Source organism: Carassius carassius, chromosome 49, assembly GCF_963082965.1.
Source record: "Carassius carassius chromosome 49, fCarCar2.1, whole genome shotgun sequence".
NCBI classification, from domain to species: Eukaryota; Metazoa; Chordata; class Actinopteri; order Cypriniformes; family Cyprinidae; genus Carassius; species Carassius carassius.
Genome location: NC_081803.1, coordinates 20,636,152 through 20,661,763, shown reverse-complemented (window position 1 = coordinate 20,661,763; position 25,612 = coordinate 20,636,152). Strand labels below are relative to the sequence as shown.

General features: G+C 35.1%; 1 protein-coding gene across 6 annotated transcripts in view; it reads right to left on the bottom strand.

The window, feature by feature from the left end:
- LOC132132863 (cAMP-specific 3',5'-cyclic phosphodiesterase 4D-like) overlaps positions 1–25,612 on the bottom strand; it is a 216,261-nt gene that overhangs the window by 128,844 nt on the left and 61,805 nt on the right. Inside the window, exon 1 of one of the 6 annotated variants that reach the window (XM_059545391.1) lies at positions 261–652. The exons of 4 other annotated variants lie outside the window; for them this stretch is intronic. In XM_059545391.1, coding sequence (XP_059401374.1) covers positions 261–544 — 284 coding nt within the window. In that variant the 5' untranslated portion in view covers positions 545–652. Of the gene's footprint in view, positions 1–260; positions 653–25,612 lie in introns of those variants that run through there. One more of the 6 variants, XM_059545393.1, reaches the window with a different exon arrangement.

Here is a 25,612-nt window from a genome sequence, read left to right as displayed (position 1 = left end):
TATCTAAAGCGACTTACAAATCAGGATTATTAGTATTAGATTTATTATTCGAAGAACAAAACAAAAAACACACACACACACAAACGCAAAACACTCACTATATATATATATATATATATATATATATATATATATATATATATATTGATCTATCTATCCATGTAAATATATATAGAGAGAGAGAAAGAGAGAAAGAAAGAAAGAAATCTACACTCAAATATGGATTAATACAGCTCATAACACAGTATCTGGTCCCTTACCAGGTATGCGCCACTGTAAAGCGTCGCTGCTTGTGGATGTTGTTATTAAGCAGCATGCGACGGAGCAGCATGGGAGAGTTGCGTGGGGACAGGGTGGTCGGAGACAACCTGGGGGACATTGAGGACGGGGATCTCCGGCCCCTGGGGCGGCGGGGACACTCCTGCTGCAGCAGGTTCTCTCTCAGGATGCGCACCAGGTCCTCGTTTAAACCCACATGGTCCCCGTGGTGGAGCTGCTTCGGTGGGACCACCAATGTGTCTTGGCTGCCTCCTGGCTGAGCCATTCCTGGGAAAGCAAAGTGTCACTTTCTTGCTGTTCCTATCCGTTAAAAGAAACTTGCAAAAACTCAGAAGCTGACAACAGGATACGAGCGCCTCCAAGTCATTCCTCCATTAGAGTCAAGGTGTTCGTTTCTATGGCAAAATCCTGCCAGCGCTCCAGCGCGGCTAGAGAGACTACGTGTTCTCCGTGCATTTGCAGGGGGTGAGAGCATGTGAGCGAGGAAGAGAGAGAGGAAGGGAGTGTGGTGTGTGCACATAGAAAGGAGGAGATTCACCGGTCTGTGTACTAACACAACACTGAGAACACATCATGCTGGTTACTGAATAAACCGGCCTCTCCCAGCAGCAGACGAGGGGCGGCCATTGTAAATACATCAGAGGATTTGTACCACAGACAGGGCAGTAGGGGCAATTTCATTCGTACTTCTCATTTATCTGTCTCATCCGCCTGCCTGCCTGCAGGCTGGAAAATGATTAATGAGCAGAGTCTTGAATTGATGGATGCTTTGTGTAATAATGTGCCCCTCAAATTGAAAGGCATCACAGATAATGTGGCATGTGCATCAGTGTTATCGTGATGTATATAAATGAAAGAAGGAAAACCAAGAATAAGATCCAATGACTGGCTCCATCAGTTTAAATTTAAAAGATGTTTGTATTAAAGCAAATATATTAAACTGATAGCTCTGGCTCTGCAAATTTATTCAATGGGTTACGCTGTAAAAAAACAAACTATATACACACTCAAAATGAGAATTCAAGTTGCTACAGACCATTAAAGCAAAGCATGAAGGATTTAACTTGGAGGAAGAACTGTTTATTGTGATTAGTATTTTATTAATAACTGTAACTATTTACTGAACACTAAACCGCCTTCAATAATTGAAGACATTTTATTAAAAGTCTTCAAACAGGTGTTTGTGAATGAATCAGGACAGCAGTGTTTGGAGAGGTCTGTGTTAAGCTAGTGAAGATCACACTAGAGGTCAAATGTGTTTAATCAATTAAAAGAGCAGCAGCACAAGCTCTAGGTCTGTATGAATGAGCTTATCTCATTACACGCAGCATGTTTGAAATCAAGGTCTCTCTGTATTAGAGCATGACAGAGGTCAACATCAAATGGCCTTCATTCATGCCAGTGGGTGTACACATACAGCTGTGTATAGACAACACTAGATAGGCTTAACTAGTCTAAAAAGTCTAGTTCTAGTTCTAGAAATACATTTTAATAAATTAAAATACTTTTAAGTAAAAACTCCAGAAACAGGTACAAAAATGTACCATAAAAGAACACTACATGACTCATTCACTATGTTCAGTCTTCTAACATCTATAGATTTATGTGATGAACACACTGAAATGAAAATTGTTATTTAGCTGAATCTTACCTTATATACAGAGTGCTTTGATATTCTATAATTATGTACATATGTAAAGGAAACATATGTAAAATTGTTTAAATTCAAAACAAATGACCAAAATAAGATACTAAACATGCAAAAATGTCAACCAGCAGAATCAAAATATTATAAGCATACAAATTAAAACAATAATAAATAAGTAGAACACTGAATAGTAATTAAAAAAAATGCAGAGTGAAGGAGAACGAGTTCCGAACTCCCACTGATGTGACAGATTGTAGGAGAGAAATGCAACTGTGCACATTGAGAGTTTTACTGAATCCTTATGAATGTCTTTAATAAGCACTGTCCTGCTACTTCTGCATAATCAACACTAAGATCAAAGTAACCCGAACACATTGCATTTGCTCAGGGAAAACAAACAAGGGTGTTTATTATAAACTGATTTGCATTTTCAGAGAAATGTGCTCAATCTAGAGTGACTTTGGCATTGCCTAAAAATTCCATGCTAATGATAGAGTTAATGAGCTCATTTCAAACGCGGCATAGAGATGAATCACGACGAGCCTGTGAAAGATCCCAGGCAGGCTGTATTTAAGAAAGAGAAATTAATCTCATTAAGTCCAAAAACGCTACTTCACATGGACATATGTCAATTTTTTTGCATATGTAATTCTTGTTGTGTTGTCTAAATATTTCATTAGAGAGAGAGAGAGAGAGAGAGAGAGAGAGAGAGAGAGAGAGTGTGTATTGGTAAACCACACACACATTTACACACACACACACACACACATACACACGTTTGTTTTGGGTTCATCCCATAGGCGTAATGGTTTTTATTCCGTACAAACTGTATATTCTATGACCCTACACCAACCCTACACCTAACCCTAACCCTCACAGGAAACTTTGTGCATTTTTACTTTCTCAAAAAAAACTCATTCTGTATGATTTATGAGCATTTTGAAAAATGGGGACATGGGTTATGTCCTCATAAGTCACCCTCTCCTTGTAATACCTGTGTCATACCCATGTCATTATACAAAGTTGTGTCCTGATACAGGTATGTCACTAAAACATGCCCACGCATACATACACACACATATGCACATATGTGACACTGGACCACAAAACTGTTGCTACGCACAGTGTTGAGTGTCAATGTGTGAAAAAGTCGTAAGTGTCAATTTTTCGAAAATGAGATTTATACAGCATCTGAAAGCTGAATAAATAAGCTTTCCATTGATGTATGGTTTATTACGATTGGACAATATTTTGAAAATCTGGAATCTGAGGGTGTATAAAAATCAAAACATTGAGAAAATCATCTTTAAAGTTGTCCAAATGAATTCTTAGCAATGCATGTTACTAATCATAAATTAAGTTTTGATACATTTATGGTAGGAAATTTACAAAATATAATTCTAAAGATTCAAAAGATTTTTGGCATAAAAGAAAAATTGATCATTTTGACCCATAAAAATGTTTTTTTGGCTATTGCTAAAAATATACCCCAGTGACTTAAGACTGGCTTTGTGGTCCAGGGTCACACACACACACACACACATGCCATTACTGTGTTACATGAGAAAAGCATGAAACAGATCTCACAAAAAAGTAGCTTAAGAAAGAATTTTCCCCATTTTCTTAATTTAAATTTTTAGGAGAACTATCCTTTTATTCGTTTTATATTAACATTCATTATATGTATGTATGTATGTATATATATATATATATATAGTGTTGGGGAGTAACTAGTTACATGTAACGGCGTTACATAATTTAATTACAAAATAAATGTAACAGTAATCAGTTACAGTTACTAAGAAAAAATGAGTAATTAAATTACAGTTACTTATGAAAATTGTAACGATTACAAAGAGGATTACATTTGAATATTTACACACATCCACATACAGCTTATTTCTTTCCCAAATTGCACTAAGACATATGGCCCATAATCTCCGAGACGCGGAAAACACATTCGTAGAATCCAGTCATAAGACTGAATATGAATCCTGCACGTTCTGCGTGTCTGTGGAAATCAGGCGCTGACTGGACATCGGGAGAACCGGGTCTATTCCCGGTGGCCTGGCAGACGATTTGGCCTTCTACTTTAATATTGTTATTGTATAATTGCAGGCCGAATATACTAAAGCGATTATTTCCGAATCCGCCATTCGATAATTAAATCTGTAATAAATCATGGATCGGTTAGTCGTGACTGGCAATGGTTGGGCTCGCGCGCTCTCCGCGCCTCCGCCGAACGGTTTGGATCAGACTCCGAGTAATCAATGCGAGAGAGAGAGAGACCGGAGTGAACTGTGTAAGCGCACAGCTGGAGCAGAGAAGCGACACTTCTGTTCAGGGTTTCAGGTGGAGGTCAGTTTCATCTGTAAATATGCTAATGTAGTTTTGTCTTTGTTTACTTAGTCAAGCAGCAGCAGCACATTGCTCGCAATCACTCAAAATACTGTATAAACGACTTCATTATTATCTATTGTAATGTTACAGTAGTAAGTTAGCAGACAAATCATCATATTTTATCATAGGTTTAGGGGGAGCTAGTGCATACAAAAACACAACCCTTAGGAAAATTAATATAGCCTATGGTATGGCACTAACCGTGGTTTAATTATGGAATTTGTAGTAAAAATAAATACAAGTGGTAATTCATTTGCCAAAAAAACAAAATTGCACTTACAAAACATGGTAAAAGTCAAATAAAAATCTTCAGTATTAAAGTCATGAGAGAGATGGATGGATAATGGAAGTGAAGGTGCAGTTCAGGAGAGAACTCTTAATTACGTTGCAAGTCCCCCAACCTAAGGATTCAAATCTTTTTCATGTCAGGTCCAAAAAAAAAAAATAGGGTTGTCCATGTTTCAGAATGGGTTGTGGGTGTATGAGTGTGAGATTTCCCAGCCTATTTTTTTCCCCAGTCCGCCCCTCATGGAAATTAATCTCTAGAACAGTCACTTCATGAGCATTTTTTACTTATTTTGAGAAACTATCATCATATCATATACAAAGAGACAGCAGTGTTTCAAAAAGACACACTAATGTTTCAGGAGTTTAGTACACAAAATAGGACACATGCTTATTAGATAACCGTATTTGAGTTGATGTATATGCTTTTATTTTTTTATTAACTATTTTTCCCCAAACCATTGTTACATGCAGTTATGCCTGTAGTTATGCAAAGATTTGGTTTCAAAAACAGTATCTATAAACTATTTCTTTTGATTTTAAATCTGCTTTGAACTTCAGATCAATCTCTAAGTAAAAGGCAGTACTAAAGTCTGATTGTGTGGTGGATGTGTTCAAATTTGATCACCTTAATTCAGGTGATGAAGAATGATGAAAGTCTGACAGTATTGAGAACTACTGTAATGTTAAACCTGCATGGTGTAAAATGGTTGAAGATGATTAACAGTTGCAAATTAACATTCATTAGAAATTTATAAAAGTAATCAAAATGTACTCAAAAGTAATTAGTTACATTACTTTATTAAAGTAATTAAAAAAGTTACACTACTATTACATTTTAAATAGGGTAACTTGTAATCTGTAACCTATTACATTTCCAAAGTAGCCTTCCCAACACTGTGTATATATATATATATATATATATATATATATATATATATATATATATATATATATATTTTTTTTTTTTTTTTTCTTGATTTTTTATTAATATGTAAATATTAAATTATTTTAATTAAATGGTATTCTAAATAAGAAACTAAAACTGTCAGTAGATGGCAGAAAATATCTAAATGCATGTCACTGAGTCATCCATTCATTCATTCGTTCAATTCATTCAAATTACTGATTCATTTAAAAATTAAGTTAATGGCTCTCTTTATGAATGGTAATACAAAACTTACTGAGAGGAGGTGCTCTACCAACGATAGAGGAGGTGCAACCAAAAATCAAAAAGCCATATCAATTATCATATCAATCATATCAAACACTCTTAAAGAGAAGAAAACTTTATTGATTAAAATGACGTTTTGCCGTGATCAAGGCCTTCATCAGACATCAAGAACAGCATTATCAAACAATGCTTTAAACATTCTTGTAATCAGCAACAGGTGTGTCACTCTGCCAATTAGGGGAATGCCTCTTTATGAATGGGCCATTGAATCATTAGTAGACAATTAGACTACGTCTACATTAATCCGGATACATTTGAAAACTGCTTTTTCGTTTTAAAACGCTCTCCGTCCACACTAGCGTTTCCAAAAGTGCCTCATCCACACAGAAACTTTAAAAAATGTTAAATTCGGTTTCTGCGCATGCGTAAATCCTTAAAAAAGTTCACTGCATATGATACACATGGAACAGACGGTTTTTATGCAGTTTTTCTGACAGGAAATTTTATTTATTTTATTTACGAAAATAACTCACCATTCACACACACGCCCAGGTCACACACGTCACGATTGTATGTCTGATCTATAACGCAACTGCCCTCATGCCCCATGTTTTGCCGCAAATAGCGATCGAGAGTAAATCTTTGCAGGACTGTGATATGATAAGTGTACAAAGTAACACCTCTATAGCAATAGTGTGAAAGTGCATAGCACATAACGTGCACAATACCAGTATAAACACGGATATCTATTGGTACAATGCGTTTTCAAATTCATCCGCTTTGGAGAGCGTTTTCAAAAAGCTACGTTTTCGTTGACTTAAAATGCCATCTCAGTGTGGATGGAAGGCCAAAACGGAGAGAAAAATATACGTTTTCAAACGAAAACGTATTAGTGTGGACATGGCCTTAGTTGAAAACGCGATCCATTCAGAATTTGTGTGTTGCTTGGAGAAGCACAACAGTTCTGCTGAGGCTTTAATAAATAATATCCGTAAACAAAACTAGGCAAAAACACAATACTGAATCTGCAAGATAACACAAAATTATGTATTATTTACTGAACTATAAAATTAATATCACATTTGCACTTGTGCTATTCAGGACAAAAACAGAACTCGTATGATATTGTACTTGTTGCTCATGTGATATTGCTAATAAATATGACACAAAAACTCAATACAAACTCTTGAATTGGAACTGCATTCAATAGGCTCCATCACACAGAGAGTAGATGCCTTGTATTATGTTAGTTATTAAACAGCTGTACAGATGTGTTCGATTTAAAGCAGCACTGAGCAGACTGATCGGTGTATGACATGTTGGGGAAAGTTACTTTTAAAAGTAATGCCTTACAATATTGCGTTACTCCCTAAAAAAGTAACTAAATACATTACTTAGTTACTTTTTATGGAAAGTAATGTGTTACATTACTTTTGCGTTACTTTCACGTTACTTTTTAAATATGAGCAGGGCTTGATTGTTTTTAATATAAGAAGTTCTATTTATAGCAAATGTAAAAGCCCTTTCACACCAAAAAGGAAAAGTAAATTCAGGCCTGTACAGTAGAACACAGGAGAAGAAGGTTCAACACTCTTCAGCAATAAAAAAAAAAACAATGAAGCACAATTGTTAGTTTATCTAAAGTCATTTTTTAATTATTAGTATGGTTGAACTGGATCATTAAGGTCAGCAGCAAAGACACTGTTAATAAAATGGGAATAGATACATTTGTGTTATTTAATATATTTAGTTATTGCAGGTTTGCGTCATATTCTGAGTTTGCATTTCACTGTTTTGATTAATTATGATGAATACTAAATCTGTTTTGTTTTTTTGTGAGTGGGATGAATTAAAGCACATTCACATTTAGTCTAGAACTACAGTAACATGTTCACACAGCGCACACAACGCCTCCATACTTCCGATTTCTCCCAATATGGGAACAGGAGGCTTGTCAGTCAAAAAAAAGGAATACAAAGTAACTGGCGTTACTTTTTTGAAAAAGTAACTCAGATATTTTCTTGTAAATTAAAAAGTAATGCGTTACTTTACTAGTTACTTGAAAAAAGTAATCTGATTACGTAACTCGCGTTACTTGTAATGCATTACCCCCAACACTGCATGAAAGTACTGTGAGAGCTTTAGAGAGCAGACTGCTCATTATGTTTTCAAATCAATTTCGAGGAACTTTGATGTTATACCAATCAGTCTACGCAGCATCTAACATGTTTGAACGTGTTATCTTTTTCCATAACTTATTACGCATTAAACCGATATATATATATATATATAAATGCAGAAATAAATGCAGAAATGCAGAAATATTCATTCATTCATTCTTTCATATCTTCAGTTATGTATTTATTTGTTTGTTTATTTATTACTTCATTTATTTATGTTATTAAAATTGTCATAGTCAATGTTTTGATTGACAATATCATCTGCAAAAGTCAACAACATCTCTTTTACTGTACCATACTCAGCCATAGCTCGTGATGTGAAAAAAAACAAGAAAAAGGTGCCTAAATAAAAAAAGACCAAAGAAATAGAGTTTGAAAGATGACGCCACCCACTGAGTGACGTGCCCACAACTGTAACCCTTAAAATGAAATGTGGAGGGAGGGAAATAAATGTATAAATAAATTTACAAATAAATAAATAAATTCATTCATTCATTCATATTTAGATATTTATTTCTGCATTTCAGTATTTATTTATCATTTATTTATAATTCATTATGTATTTAATGATTTATTTAAATATTTCAACATTTATTTAATTATTACATTTTGAGTAATTTGGCCCTCCATACATATATGCTTTTAATATATTCAGTCTTTATTCTTCTTATACTGTGAAATAAACAGTTTTATACACAAACCTGAACCACCTCTTATGTTTCTGTTAAGAACTGATAAACAAGTGCATGGTGCACGCTGGAACTGGGACGTATGCCGATGCTTGGGCAGGCAGAGAGGTGACTTTCTGTGTTCTGGGCCATTTCTCTTTTCATGAGCCACTTGTCATCTGACACTTGAGTAGTAAGCAAATGGGTAACTATTTTTTTTTTTTTTGCCATTTCTTTTGTTAAATAATAATAATAATAATCTTTGAAATTTGAACAGGCGCTCGTTTGTGTGTGTCAATCGCACAGCATTATGTTGGTGATAAAGGCAGCACACTATTAAGTGGCACACCATAGCCTCAGTGACGCCGTCTCACAAGTTCATCAAGTTCAGCATGTACATAAGCAGAAGACAAATTTCCAGAACGCCAGCTTGTGCGGTGTGTTGACGCCTACATCTTTACTATAGCAACCAATGCATCCCAGAAGATAACTATGCTGCCTGAACACACAGCGACTTGATCTGATCGCATGTGAGTGGCAATAAAACAATTGGACAGAATGGAATAATCCAACACTTCAAGACAAGTAAGACAAAAGCCTTCAGGATGAGGTCTTTACTGCCATCTTGTGTTGACAACTGACCCTGACACCACAGAAAAATCCTAAACTGATATATAAATCATTTTGCTTTTGTGTGTTGCATACACATTTTAAAAATTTTTAAAAACAGCATAAACACTTACATTAAACATGTGTATATAGTGTTTGTTGTAACAAAACAAAGGTAAATCAAAAATATCTGGCTGCAGTTCCCTAAATGACCAACAGAGAACAGACTGGCATCATGAATCGAGATTTGTCCTCCAATTTGATTGCTTTATGAAAAGGCCAAGACAGCACAACCCGTGCATGAGACACTATGAAAAATATCTAGTCTGTGGTTTATTTTTACAGCACAAGCTGCACTGCAATAGCATCACTTTTTACTACAGTATTTTAACTTCTTCTTTATAAAGCCCCTTTAAAGATTTCAATTAACATATTATTAGGATAAAATAGTTTTATATTAGTTTTTTACTAAATGATTATGCATGCAAAACAAACATTGTTGCTATAAAGTTGCTAAGGTGCTTTATCAAAAAGTCAACAACTCATGCTTAAGTCCTCATTTGTAAATCACTTTGGTTAAAAGCATCTGCTAAATGAATAAATGTGAATGCAAATGTAATTCTCGGATATTCTGGTCCAAGTCTGTGGATCTGTTCGCCCGTTTTATCCACCGCCAGCTCCCATCACAGAAAGTCCTAGCACAGCTTTTGTATGGGTTTGTTCAAATCACTAACCTGAAGTATGAGCAATAGATTTAGATTTTGTTCACAGATGAGGGGTGACAGGTGCTCTGTGCACTTGCAATAATATCTATTGTATTTCTCATATACAAAGTGGAAAAAAATACATTTTAATGAACGTATGCAAAAGTAAATCAATAAAGAGGTTGCTAGTTAACATGGCTACAGTCACAACCACAATTGATGTGCATGACTCACGTCCCAGATTCTTGAAATTGCTGTGCTCATGGAGGCACTGGGTCTTTTATTTGCGAGCGGACTGATTGAATCTCACAAGGCAAAAAGCATCTCCAGATTATTCATAATTACTAGGGACAAATCTGGAAGAATCTTTTGTAGTCACTATCAACACATAACGGCGCATGCACTACAGACACGTCTGGGTACAGCGTCAGCGTATTTGCATTTAAAACAAATCACTGACTGAAAAGGAGGGCCCATGGTGGCACTTTAAATGCCTTTTAAGCAACACTATAAATGAAATATCAGCACTGAATGCACAATTCTCTCTCATCAAGTTTTTTGAGTCTCTAACAGGTTTCTTGTTTCTTGTAAAGTGATGATTTTGTTTTCTTGCTTGGACTCAGCAAAGGACAAATTAGTCATCGATAAAATGTTTTACACCGTTCAAAAGTTTGAGGTCAGTACATTCTTATTTTTTAGAAAGAAGTACCTTAGTCTGTGCATTTTTGTAATCAAAAATACAGTAAAATATATATATATATATATATATATTTACAATTTAATCAGGGATAATAGGACATAGAACGTTATCAGAATCAGCGGATAATGGCTTAAAATGTAAAAATCAGCATCAGCCCTATATTAAAAATGATGTTGATATGCCTTGCTGATATGTGCTCAGGTTGTGTTAGCGATAAGATCACCTCTGCAGTGTGGTCATTATTGAAAGAAACGTTTGCCTGAATAGTGATCAGATTTACTGTTTTGGATCACCACATTTAATATGAGAATACATGTACAGAATGAGCCTCCTTTGTGTGAGCTGCCTAGGGTCAGCTGCCTAGGGGGCACTGTAGGCCTACTTGTAACGATATGAAAGTAAAATACACAAATAACATTAAGATCCAAGTGTACATCTGCAGACTGCAGCCGGGTGCTTCTCTTAAGATCAGGTCAGAAGCTACATCTTACATGTATAAAAATCACAAACATGATGCTTATTAATACAATTTTATACATACAGATTTATTCATTAATATGTATTTTTTTTTTTCAAACTGAAAACTTAAATACAAGGAGCTCTAAAAGATTTCCATGATTTTTACAAATCTTTTGCTTTAGACTATCAACAAATGTTAAATCTACAAATAAAATGTTAGGGTTACCACTGCAAAAAAAGTACAATGATTGATTTGTAGTTGATTCACAGTTACTTTCAAATCTTTTAATGTACTGTACTATTATTATAAAAGAACTTCATCATTGTTTAACTAATTATAACAAGTCTTTGTTAAAAACTAATCAAATTTTAAAAAGAATGTTTATAATCGCTGTACAGGAGAGACTTGATGTTGTTTCCAAACAAAAGGAAAAATATCGGTATCGGCTCTCGACCAAAATAAGCTGACAAATATCGGTATATCAGAATAAAAAAAACTCAATCTCGTGCACCCCCTAAATTTAATATAGCTGCTTCTATTGGAATATATTTTCAAATTTAACTTATTTTTGTGATGTAAAGCTTAATTTTCAGTATCATTACTCCAGTTTTCAGTGTCACATGATTATTCAGAAATCATTCTAATATAGAAACATTTCTGATTAGTAGCAAAGTTGCTTTTTTTTGGGGGGGGGGGGGCATTTTGTGGATTTTTTTCAGGATGATTTGATCAATAGAAAGTTCAAAAGAGCAGTATTTTTTTACATGGAAGCTGGTGCTAAAAACCTATTCTAACTTGCATTTGCCTGACAAAAGATAGAGAGAACACAAAGTTAAGTGAGAAACATGAAAGCAGCACATTAAATATTTAACTGCAGAATGCAATTTACCAATTACAGTTAAGTTCGGAGCTGGGTATAAGCCTGTTTATTTTGCTATTCTAACTAGCATCAACGTTTATAAAATTTGTTGCAATTTATTTAACGCATGTAGCTTTTTTTTGTGCTATACATGATCCATTTTTGGTTAACAACTCCCCCAACTTAACATTAAAATACCCTTCAACTTAAAGTAACCCTACTGATGGTGTGAATAATAGCACTTAATGTCACGTTATCGACATCAAAATCTAAATGCATGAAAAAGGAGTGATGTTAGCCTTTTATAACAATATGAGCCTTGTCAAAACCGCCATTCCTTATTATACTCTATACTAAAGGCTCACTGTAGGGTGAAACCAACACATGAACATTCAGATTGCAACCAGCCGTGTGACACAGCAGTGGTCTTATTAACACTCGTGTCCTATCCAGAGTGAGAACAGAACGTCTACCTTTCCTGAGCACGGGTCTGTCTGACAGGAACAGTCACCAGGGATACATCGGCAGGTCTTGCCTTCAGCCTCATTAAGAGTCTGCATGTGCTCTGTGAAGGAAATGCACATTTCTCTGCTTCCATACTGAGGCAAGTTTACACTATTGCGATTTTAGTGATGTCAACTATGATGGGAACACTGCTCATTAAACGCTGCTGAAGTTACAGTCGACACTTCAGCTACTTTCATAGCAATATTCCTGACCTTTGGCAACGTGTAGGTCGTGGCTATGCTGATAATTCTGTGATGAGTTTAGCCGTTTATTGAGTATGTGCATGAATAAATGAGCTTCAAAAGCCACAGGCGAGAACATGAGGCAGTATGCAGTTTGCTTATGCAACCACAGCAGAAATGCACATCAGGCTTAATTAGAGTAATAGTTTACACAAACATTTAAATATGCTGAAAATGTACTCACCCTCAGGCCTTCCAAGATGTAGATGAGTTTATTTCTTCAATGTAAGAGATTTGGAGAAATGTATCATTACATCACTTGCTCACCAGTGGATCCTCTGCAGTGAATGGGTGCCGTCAGAATGAGAGTCCAAACAGCTGATAAAAACATCACAATAATCCACAAGTAATCCACACCACTCCAGTCCATCAGTTAATGTCTTGTGAAACCAAAAACTGCATGTTTGCAAGAAACAAATCCATCAAGTCTTTTTAAATTTAAACCATCACTGGCCAAAATACTAAAGTCCTAAATCCATAATAACGATCTCTTCGGTAAAAAAAAGTCCATCTCCCCTTGTCCTCTCACATCAAAATCTGCTGAGTGGTGTGGATTACGTCTTGTGATGTTTTTATTAGCTTTTTGGACTCTCATTCTGACGGCACCCATACATTACTGTACATCTTGGAGGGTGTGAGGATGAGTACATTTTCATCAACCTTGTATATGGGGTGAACTGTTCCTTCAACTTAAAGAACACTACATACACATACACCAGATTCAATCCTACATCTATAATAATCAGCGTGGGTAAATTCAGATTGGCTTACTATCTATTTTTGAGAAAACATAGTGTGCAGTCTGTTTACTGAGTACAAAAATATACAACCACATGACATATGGACCACTGTCGCCCATAATGCCATGCATTTGAATATTTATTTCATTTCCAATTTGACAACTGAATGCAAGTGATATTAACTTTGATATTTAACATATCATTACATTTTTACACAAAACTGAGTATTAACAATCAAGTGAAAACCATTTGCCAAATCACACATGCATCGTGAGATTGTGTTAGTGTGTATAGTGTAGCATACAGTAGTATTGTTTGAATCATCATTGCATAATAAAAATTGTGCACAGTATACAGTCTATACAGTATCCTAGTATTACATTCTTAACATCCACACATCAACAGGACCAGAAGACTTAGGGAGCATATCAGTGGCGTAGCCACACCTAAAAATAGATGCAGAATTATTTTTTATAGTCTCAATAAAAAAATATATACTAAACTTGGACTATTGTTGTTTACTTAGAAATTTTTTTTTTAAATCAACCCTTTCATGCGCAAATTACAAATATTTTAACTGACCCCTTGTTTCCATGGCGACGAGTCATGATTGTCACGTGACACACCGCAGCCACAATAACAAACAGATGTGTATCGCTATTCGTTTTATTTCGTTTTTTATTTTTTATTAAAATATATTCACAAATTTGCTTACCATGTCAACTATCTGATATTCCGATTCTTCGTTTAAAACCCTTTATAAATTATCTTAATCTATAATGAGATGAGCGCTGCAGTTCAGAGTCCTGTCAGCCGGATTTAACGTACAGCACTTGAATTCCCCAGTTTCTCCCGAAATACATGAAAGTAAGTGGCTGTTGAACTGGGAGAAGAATAGAGTAAACTTTATTGTTCTGCTATGTGTGTCTGATATATGAATAAAACACGTTGGCAAATGACATTTGAATAGATAGATAGTTTTTGCTGCTTCCATAGACATCAGTGTGTATTTTGCAAACTACCAAATGTATTGTTTTACTAGTGATTATGTAAAACCTAAAATAAACATTATGTGGTTGAAAACACTGCATATTAGTTGTGACATATGACAAGCGCTGAGCGCGTCCGTCTCTGGCTCAGCGCCAGCCAACAGTTTGAATCTGGCAGTTCTGTGACGCCACTGAACATTCTAAATCAGACTCACTTGAAAATTACAGTATTCCGTTTTTTAGCTACTCCTCCTTCAAAATTGGTCCAAAATTGTCCAACATTTGCTCAAATGATCTTCGGGCCGAGCCGCATAAAAGTACTGTCCCCGATTTCTGATGTTTTGTTCTTCAGGCTCCGCACTGCTCTTGGTGCTTAAATGCTTCCTGCGCTGCTTTACTTGATGTGCTGGCTGTGATTGCTGTGCGCCACAATTGGTCTGCTTGCTGTGCCTTGCAGAGTCTCAGAGTCTCTTTTCTGGCTACACTACTGGCACATATCAACCTCATGGATATGCATGAAATGTAAATGAGACATATCTCTGTAAAAAAGTATGTTGTAATGGCTTGAACATGTAAAAGCATAAATACAAGCGTTAAAGCTCTAGAAATGAATCCCCTGCTGTGTTGGATGTCAACATTCAGCTCTGAGAGGCAAAAACATCATTATTGCACATCAGTATTATACCATTCAATTACTATCAGGGGCACCTCTATTTGCCTTGATCAAGAGTGGCAGTGAAATTCAAATGTGAGGCCTGAGGAATATACAAAAAACATTTAAACCTGAGCCAAAGAGCTGCTCATTATGACATTTTATATGTCAGTTTGAATTTTCAGCTACATTCAGGCTGCTGTGGGTTCCAGTCATCAAGGTAGGGCCCTATGAAATGTTTTATTTTTTCCAACCTTATGTTTTATTCAAGAAGGGGTCTGACAGGCAAAAAATACTATTTTACTAACTTATTAATTTTAATGCTTTGTTGCTAGAATGTAAAAAATGGTCAGTGTTAAATATTTTTAAAATGTTGTTTTCTAATATTTTTTTTTCTTTGGAATGAAAGAAAAAACTGTAAAAAGCACATTTTATTTATGCTATGGTGAAAAAAAAATTGCTTATCATTGCCTGTTTCATATTTTTTTCGGTTTCGGGTGCATCCCTTATTAGATCACAAATTTTTATCTATTGATAGCCCTAATATATACATACATACATACATACACACACAAATATATATATATACCATCATAATGTATACATAATAATCAATAAAATTTCAAATAACGAATAATAATACAATTTTGCCTAATTTACAGTAAAAACCATGACCCTAGATAGGACTATCAGAATGCTGTAAGATCAATGGTTTCAAAAAAACTATATAAAGACAGACGGACAGACAGATAGATAGATGACCGTGATACAAACCGAACTGTGAAAATGTTGAACCATTCCACGCCTAATAAATAGACAGATAGATAGATTTTACTTTACTTGAATTACTTTCTACATAACCTAAAGGCCTCTGAATGAACGTTGACAGCTCTACACCTTTCTCTCTCTGTTTTCCCTTTCATTCTGTCTCTGTCTCTCTGTCTCTCTCTCTCTCTCTTTGTGTGAAGGTGGCCACACGGTAGGGCTGGACGATTATGGCCTAAAATCAAAACCTCGATTAATTGAACATTTTGCCTCGATTAAGATTATTGAATGATATACTGATGTAGTTTTCTGTATCGTAGTTTTCGACTCGGAACAACCTTTTCTACAGTTAAAATACACAGAATAGGGTTGCCACCTTCAATACAGAAAAATAAGGGACGCCTGGGGGGGGACACACCCCTCGGGGCCACGATAACCACAGGTCTTGTATTGTTAATTCTACAGTAGCCTATTGAAGAATACAATCATTTAAATTAGTTAAGTTGTTTATTTGCTTCACATAGGCACTGTATTTTTATTATTAAATAAATCTCTCTTATTAAAATAATGCTTATGTGTCTGACTGTACACCTTAACCGTAATAAACAAATCGGTAACAATTAAAAAAATAAGGTTCATTAGTTAACTACATTAATTAACATTAACTAATAATGAACTGCACTTATAAAGGGCCGTATTGAGACAGTGTGGTGTTTACCTCAAAAGCCCCCTTACCCCTTAATTAAGGTGATTTGTCAAATGTAATTTATTAACTTGTGCAACTACCGTATTTTTCGGTTTATAAGTCGAACCTAAGTATAAGTCGCAACAGTCCAAAAATACATAATGACAAGGGAAAAAACATATATAAGTCGCACTGGACTATAATTCGCATTTATTTAGAACCAAGAACCGAGAGAAAACATTACCGTCTACAGCCGCGAGAGGGCGCTCTATGTTTTCAGTGGTAGACTACAGGAGCACTGAGCAGCATAGAGCGGCCTCTCGCGGCTGTAGACGGTAATGTTTAAACTTTAACTTCAATGGTAAACAGGGAGAGTACAGTCAATCGCTTCTGTATCATTGTCGTCCTGAGCTCATTCTTCACTCGTTTAAATAAAAATAACTTTCGATCCCTGGAACATTTTGAATTTTAGCTAAACGTCTAGCGTCCTCGTCTGTCTTTAACTTTCTTTTTGCAAAACCACTCAATTGACGTCTGTCCATTTTGATTCATTTTCTGTAGCCGTTAAAAAAATTACACATTTGCGCGTACTTGTTGTGGACCAACTCAACTCTGACAGATTGGGGACGGAAGGGGGGGACTGATAGTGGTCATGTAATCTTTATTTATTTATCATTTATTATTATTATTATTATTGTTGTTAAGTTAGTGTTCATAAACGAGTTATGTATGGTCTTATAAGAATTTCAACTTAATAATAAAACAATTTACGAAAAATATTTTTAAAGCTTGTGTCATGTGGTGCCCCCCTAGTGGTTGTGAATGGTTGGTGCCCCCGGGCACTGGCCCAAGTGCCCTTATGGATAATCCGGCTCTGCACTTATACAGCAATTGTTCATCTTTGTTCATGTTAATTTCTACATTTAATAATACTTTAATAAAATCTTGTTAATATTAGTTAATGCACTGTGAACTAACATGAGAACATTTCTATTGTTTCTATTGAAAACATTTCTACTGTAACAAATGTATTACTTACTCATTGTTAGTTCATGTTAGTTAATACACTAATGTTTAATAAATGAACCTTTATTGTAAAGTGTATGAATGTTGTTCTCCACGGCATGCTGTCGTACACACTTGCACATCTGACAAGTCACCATGCGAAACAGAGAACACTCGCCGACAAATTGTGCAATTGGCTTGATACTCATTTACGCTGACACTTTCCAGCCAAGTATTCGATTCCTCCCACTCTCGTCGGTACTTTTGCGTCCGCTTTCGTTTCAGCGCTGGACGCGGAGGGGTATCTGGAGCAGCCTCCGCCATTCTTTCAAATCGACTCTCTGCCAAGAGACCCACCCTCCTCTGTCTCTGATTGGCCGTGAACCTGAAACAAACCAATCAATCCAACGATGGCAGCGAGTATTACCCAATCAGGGGCAGAATAGGACGAGTCTTCACAGAATGTCGGTGGGATGATTTGCATGAGATGCTGCACTGAAGATAACTCAGAAAATACGTGACAAACCCCGCTGCTATCTATGCACGCGCTTGTGCTTCATGTGCGCTGCACACAAACATACTATTATAAGTGTTGAGATTCTAAGCTACTTCAGTGATAAATCACAGGACAGCGCTGACAACTAGTTTCTGTGTTCCTCTGTGCACACGATCTTCACATATATTTGTACAAATTAGCAAATTAATACAATACTTATTAACTATACTTTAATGTTCAATTTATTTTAAAACAACTTTTATTCACCAAAGTAATGTACATAAAGCATAAATCTAATTACAGCATTTAAAAAATGCACAGACCTAATCGCTGCATTAGTACTGCATAGGCTTAAACACAACAGTAAAGTCCATATAAGCATAAAACAACCCGATCACCTATCATTAAAAACACGGGAGAAAAGATGTGTTTTTAACAGACATTTAAATTCAGACGCTGTAGAAGCTGTTCTGATAAAAGCAGAATGTTACATAATTTGGGACCAGCAACAGAAAAGGCTCTATCTCCCCTACATTTTAATCTAGTTCTGGGAAGCCACAACATATGTGTAGTCTGAGTGATCTGACAGGATTGTGAACAGTAAGCAGCTCTGAAAGATATTGAGGAGCATGACAATTTTTGTACACAAAAAGCAAAATTTTTGAAAAACTCAATTTGGTAACCATTGCAGTGAGTGTAAGATAGGTGTAATATGAACCCATTTGCTGAGCAAACGGGCAGCCGCATTTTGAACCAACTGAAGTTGATGTATAGATGATACGGCAAGCCATAGTAAAGCGAGTTACAATAATCGAGTCGTGAAGAGATGAAAGCATGTATTACAGTCTCAAAACTCTTTTTTTTCACTAATCTACGAAGATGATAAAAGCCAGAGCTCACTTTACGTACTGTATATTTAAGCATATAAACCTTTATATCTTTATCTATATCAGAATATAAAAATGGACAGGTTAGGCAAATCATACAAATTTTCCCATTTTCAAATCGAGAAATGTATGCTTTGCTTTTCTGAAGAGCAAGAGATGAGTTTGTCTATGTATTCTATCATTCTTCTGTTGCCCTAGAGAATGATGGGAAATGAGGTTTGGTCCTGCAAGCCTGCTGCTTAAAAAAATTGAGCAGTTCTTTCTGTCTAGCTTAATAGTTATTTATAATCAATTCACAAAACACATGAAAATGTCAGCTATAACTAACAGTGATCAATACCAATCTGCTTCCGCCTGTGTGGACTGGTCAACTCTAAGAATGAATCCACATACTGTAGTGTATCAAACTCTTCCTTTCAAAAAGAACATCCTGTTTTCACTCATATGTCCCCTTTAAAGCTACAAAGATAATCACAAATTGTATTTTGCAAATGAAAACATATTATTCATGACTGCATATTAAAGAAGCACTGACGTCTCTGGTGAACTTGGGAAGTGTGTCATATCATATAGCATACGTCATTCATATTAAATCAGAAGACTCATTTCCTGAGAAGCATGTCACAATTAACACCATCCTGTGAAAACCTGAGAAGAAGCGCAGGTGTAAAGCTTTAGCACGGCACCGCAGGAGAGCACTGACTTGATTTCAGCTCATTTGCATTTTCCTGATTCCCCCGCTTTGCTATAGATCTTTGTGCTGGCTACGCAGTGCACCTCAGAGCTGCAACCATCAGCTGCTTTAATAATCCATTACTCTGTCCATGTCTTCCTGCAATAAACTGATTAATTGTATATATAATTTACATCTAGCCCAATGCTCTGCTTTAAACATAACAAAGCTCATGAATATTTAATTGTTTTAAATCATCAAAGCATCAAAAGCAACATATCAATACATTATATGCATTAAATGTCAATATATGCATGTTAGGCCAGGCTTAAAATGCAATTTTAGTTCAGATATCTGTGGAAACACAGTGACACATTTTTACATAATTCTTTGATGAACAGAAAGTTCTATTACAATCTTTTGTAACATTCTAAAAGTATTTACTATCTTCATTAGTAGTTGCAACCCTGGTACATTTATCACAGTAAATTCACAGAAAGTGAATTTTTACAAGCATCAGGAAACACGAGGAAAGCAGGTCACGTTATGTTTTTCTCCGTGGGTGCTCAAGGGCGCACGCCATTTAAAAAATAAAAAAATAGACTAGGCTATTCAAAAAATATTGCATTTCAGAACCTTAGGCTAATGGACAGCGGCCGATACAAACAAACACAACAGCGTCACTTCTCAAAAATACAAACAGGATTGGAGATGAAAAGTTTAACTAACACGTAACCGCTAATGCGTTCAGCTTCTTGGGAAATTAATGTTTTGTAAATATTGATTAAAAAACTATTGCGAAAGGAAAGCGTTTCCATTAACCGATTGTTGCGACTAAAATAATGAGTTTCTGGGAATGTCTACCTCATTTATGTTTCGAGGTTTCTTTTGATAGTGGCATGGCTTTTCTTTGAGGTTTCGAATCCATTATTCATATAGGCTAAAAAAAATATTTTTTTATTTTATGTATTTAACAAAGAACTCGTATTCTGTCCAAAAGTAGGCTACTTTTGTGTCCATTAGTCTGAGAGGGCACTTGTGGTGGATGTCAATATATCAATATTAATAGGTTTGGCTTTTTTTATAACAAATCTGTCCATTTTAGTCTGATTAATGATTAGTGATTACGGAAAGCAGTAATAGTAACATACTCGCACGGCACTGTATAGTGGGGGATGGGATATTTTCAGAAACGCTGTGATTGGTGGATAGGATATGGAACATGCATGCGACTGGTTATGTCACTGTCACTGACAACAACATAACCAATCACAGTGTGGCAGACGCTTCATAGCGCCAACTGCAATGTTTAATTTTAAATAAATGTAGCCTACTGGCAGTCTGGCACTGGCACACGTGGGTGCTCGGCAGAGGTGGAAAGTAACGAATTACATTTACTCGCGTTACTGTAATTGAGTAGCTTTTTTGTGTACTAATACTTTTTAAAGTAATTTTTTAAATCTGTAATTTTACTTTTACTTAAGTATATTTTGTTTGAAGTATTGTACTTCGCTACATTTTGAAACACATTAATTACTGAGTTAAAAAAAAAAAAAAACGCTCCCTGGAAACTACGTCAGTAAATAATGGGCAGGAGGGCAAACTGGCGCTAAAATCACAAGAAAGATGCAGACGGATAAAACAGGCGTTAGTGGTGCAGACACCGCTGAAAACGAAACCCCGTCATATTCTGCAGTTGAACCCGAAGGAAATTAAGTGAACCCCTGGCCATATGTATGCTCTATTATGCAGTGTAAGCTGTACTTGCTTAGGAAGACCAAACTAGCAGCTTATAAAATCTCGACAAAACATCAACCCTGCGCAAGAATGTAGAGGTAAGCTAAATAATTGCATCGTTGCATTGGTGGTTAAAATGAAGCTTTGACATTTTAGCAAGAGGTTTTGCACAAATTAGCTAAAAAGACCGTGGTGAGGAGTGTGCTATTTTTGTTTTAATGATGTGCGTGCGCATTTATAGTGCGTTCTTTCACTGTGTGATTCAGTCTCCTAAAGTGCATTTAGAATGATCACAAAATTGAAGATATAGGGGCAGAAAATTCACATAATTACATAATTTCATATATTAAATCAAAATCACACAAAGAATGCCATCGTTTCCTCCAAAAATCATCATGAATATATACATACATATATATAACAGTTCAGTAAACAAGTTAATTAAGAGACTTGCGTTTTAGACACCATATTGCCTTTTTAGCTCTATTTCTACAACAGAAAATAATTCCAAACACATCCACCAAAGCACAGTTTTGCGTCTCTGAGCAACGTGACAGTGTTTCGTTCCTGAATGAATCAACCGTTTAAATGATTCGGTTCAATCGCAATGACTCACTTATTAACAGTGACTTGCTGACACATACTGGCCATTTTAATTTCACATTTAAAGTATCTTTTGATTTTTTTAAATAATTAATTTCTTATCATTTCAAATGAGTATTCAACATTTTATGTCTTGTATATCAAAACATTATTCATGCATTGGTAACTGCAGGTTAAATGCATTCTTGTCCTGCACTAAACAGTGTAATACATCTAAATGCCACTTCCAATGAATCTTCTGCATTTCCTCTGCATTAAAAGATGAGTTTGTTGATACTGATTTGCCTGGTAACAGCCCAAATGTTTTATTATTCTAAATAACTGATTCCTTTAATTAAAAACAACTAGTTTGAGATTAATAGACCTATCCCAGGGGTGTCAAACTCAGTTCCTGGAGGGCCGTAGCCCTGCAGAGTTTAGTTCTAACCCTGCTCCAGCACACATATCATGTAGTTTTCAAATAAACCTAAATGATTAGATTAGCTGGATCAGGTGTGTTTAATTAGGGTTAGATCTAAACTGTGCAGGACTGTGGCCCTCCAGGAACTGAGTTTGACACCCTTGGCCTGTCCCATTTTGACTCCCTCCCACTGTTAAAATGTAACTAAGTAATTTTTACTCTGAGTAAATTTTAAATGAGCTACTTTTTACTTTTACTTGAGTAGATTTTTAGACTGGTACTTTTACCTGTACTTAAGTAAAATTTCATTAATGTAATGGTACTTTTACTTGAGTAGAATATTTTTGTACTCTTTCCACCTCTGGTGCTCGGTATTTTCCGTGGGTGCTGGAGCCCCGGAGCACCCACGGTATCGGCGCCTATGAGCCATGGTTTATGTGCGGCAGAGGAGCCGTTGAATTGTTAGCAAATAATAATAAACACTTTAGCACCTTCTAATCCTCCCTCAGCTACAATTTTGACTAAACCTATAAGACATAAAGGCTCTCTGGTCTATTACTAAGAGATGCATTTCAGTCCGCAGTAAAAGAGTCCCAATTCACACTTCTGTCATTTCACGTTTTAAAAGAGCCATTAAAAGGGCAAGAATGTTTCTAGCTGTTTTGAAGAGTTTGGTCTACTATGTGGACATATTCACAAACACAAACTTTCCCGGTTCACCCAGAACATTTATTCGAATAAAACTTTAAAATAAAGTACACTGATTGTTCCATGAAGAACCTTCTCTGAAATGTTTTAAAAGGTTATTTATAGTAGATTTAAGATGTATAGTCTTTAAACTTTTTTTTTGATTATTAAAATGTTCTTTACAGTCCATAAAAATTGTAATCTTAAGAATTGTTAATTGAAACGTTGTTTGGTGAAACTTCTGTCATCACAAAAAAAAAAAAAAACATCAACATCAATTCAACAACCTGGTTATTTTTCTGGATCCAATTAAATGGTTTAGATATGTTTTCAGAAAACAAAAAGGATGTCTAATCAATTTAATTCTTAAACCTTTAATAATTGAATTTATTAAAATTAATAATAACATAACAGTGGCCTATATGAAATATGTTTTGTTTTTGCTTTTTAGAAAATCTGTATTGTCTGTTTTAAATTTGATGGATTTCATGATTTAATATAAAAAACTATTACACAAAATGGTAGTAATGAATGCATAAAACTTAAATGTAACAATCTAAATTATACTTCATTAAATTAAACAATTAAATTAATATATTAAGATGTATCCAAAGAAACATTTAAATAATTCATTTTATTTTTGCCATTCATTTTGGCATACATTTTATTTGTGCAATTGCTATTATAATTTATAAGCTATTATTATTGTATATTTTACTATACATCAGAAATACATTTCTGCCATCATTTACTTGAGTTAAACCAAACTTTAATTTTGAAAGGTTTGTTTTTTTTTGTTTTTTTTTTAACCCATATTTTACCAGGAATAATCCCTTGAGATAAAAATCTCTTCTACCAGGGAGTCCTGGCCAAAATGGCAGCATATAAAATTTTACACATAAAATATTACAAGACAAGCATTAAAGGAAAACAAAACAAAAACAAAAAATCCTGTCACAAAAATGTCCAGCACTCAAGATTAATGTAATATATAAATGTTAAGTAAAACAGGAACATGATTCTTTCAAATGTGACGTCAAAAGGTTTCTAAAAATATTTAACGATGGCAGCATGTTTAGCTTCAAAGTACTCTGCATTTCATTCCATAGTCTGGGCGCATAACAGGAAAAGGCAGTTTTACCAAACTCTGTGTATGATCGAGGCACAGTTAAAAGTAATTTAAAAGACGATCTAGTTTTATAGGTACCAGAACAATAAGATAGGAGACTACAGATATACAGAGGCAGTTTACCTATTAGAGCTTTGGCAATAAACATCAACATATGCATTTTTCTCCTCTGATACAAGGAGGGCCAGCCAACCAAATCAAACAAAGTGCAATGATGGGTACATGTAGGAGCATTTGTCACAAATCGTATTGCAGCATGGTATATGCAATCTAATTTTTTTAGTGAAGATACATTAGCATGCATATAAATCACATCGCCATAGTCCAGCACAGAGAGAAAACAACTTAGAATAATTCTCTTTTTGGCTTCAGATGGAAAACATTTCTTTAAACGAAAAAGAAACCCCAATTTGAGTTTTTTTGAAAGATTGTCAATATGAATATTAAAACCTAACCTTTCATCAAGCCATATGCCCAGGTATTTATAGGTATTTACTCTTTCTACACAGTCCCATTCCAAAGTTAAAATGGGTGGAATCACGAGTTTGTTACGAGAGCGAGTAAACAGCATATATTTAGTTTTCTTAATATTTAAAACCAATTTTAAATTTAACAATGAAGATTGCAATACCTGGAAAGAATCTTGTAATAGCTCAACAGCTTTTTTTATGGACTGTGCAGACGTATAAATAATTGTATCATCGGCATATAAATGCAGTTTAGCTGAAGTTATATCTTGACCCAAACCATTTATATAAATTGAGAATAAAATTGGTGCTAAAATGGATCCCTGAGGAACACCTTTCTTGATTTCTAGTTTTTTTTAAATGTAATTTTCAACTGAGACACACTGCGATCTTTCGGATAAATAATTTTTAAACCAATTTATACTCATTTTACTAAAACCTAAGGACCTGAGTCTTTTTAAAAGAATTTTGTGATCTACAGAATCAAAAGCTTTAGAGAGATCTACAAATAAAGCAGCACAGTAATTTTTATTATCTAAAGAAGTAATGATATCATTTGTGACAAGAGTTGCCGCTGTTACAGTACTATGGGCTGACCTAAACCCCGATTGAAACTCATTTAAAATATTATTTTCTGTTAAAAACTGTTTAACCTGATCATTTACAAAAGACTCAAAAACTTTTGCCATAACTGATAACCTTGAAATAGGACGATAGTTATCCAGTTCATGAGGGTCACCCCCTTTTAACAAAGGAAGAACCATGGCTGATTTCCATGCAAAGGGAATTACATTTGACGTAGGTTCTGCTATAAAATCTGCTGCAATTTTAAAAAAATAAGGTTCAATATTATCAGGTCCTGTTGACTTTTTACAATCTAAATTTAGCAGGGCTTTATGAACTTGTGATACTAAAACAGGGTTAAATGTAAAAAGCTGAGTAGAGCGATATATTTCAGTTTCACCATTCCCTTTTATTATAT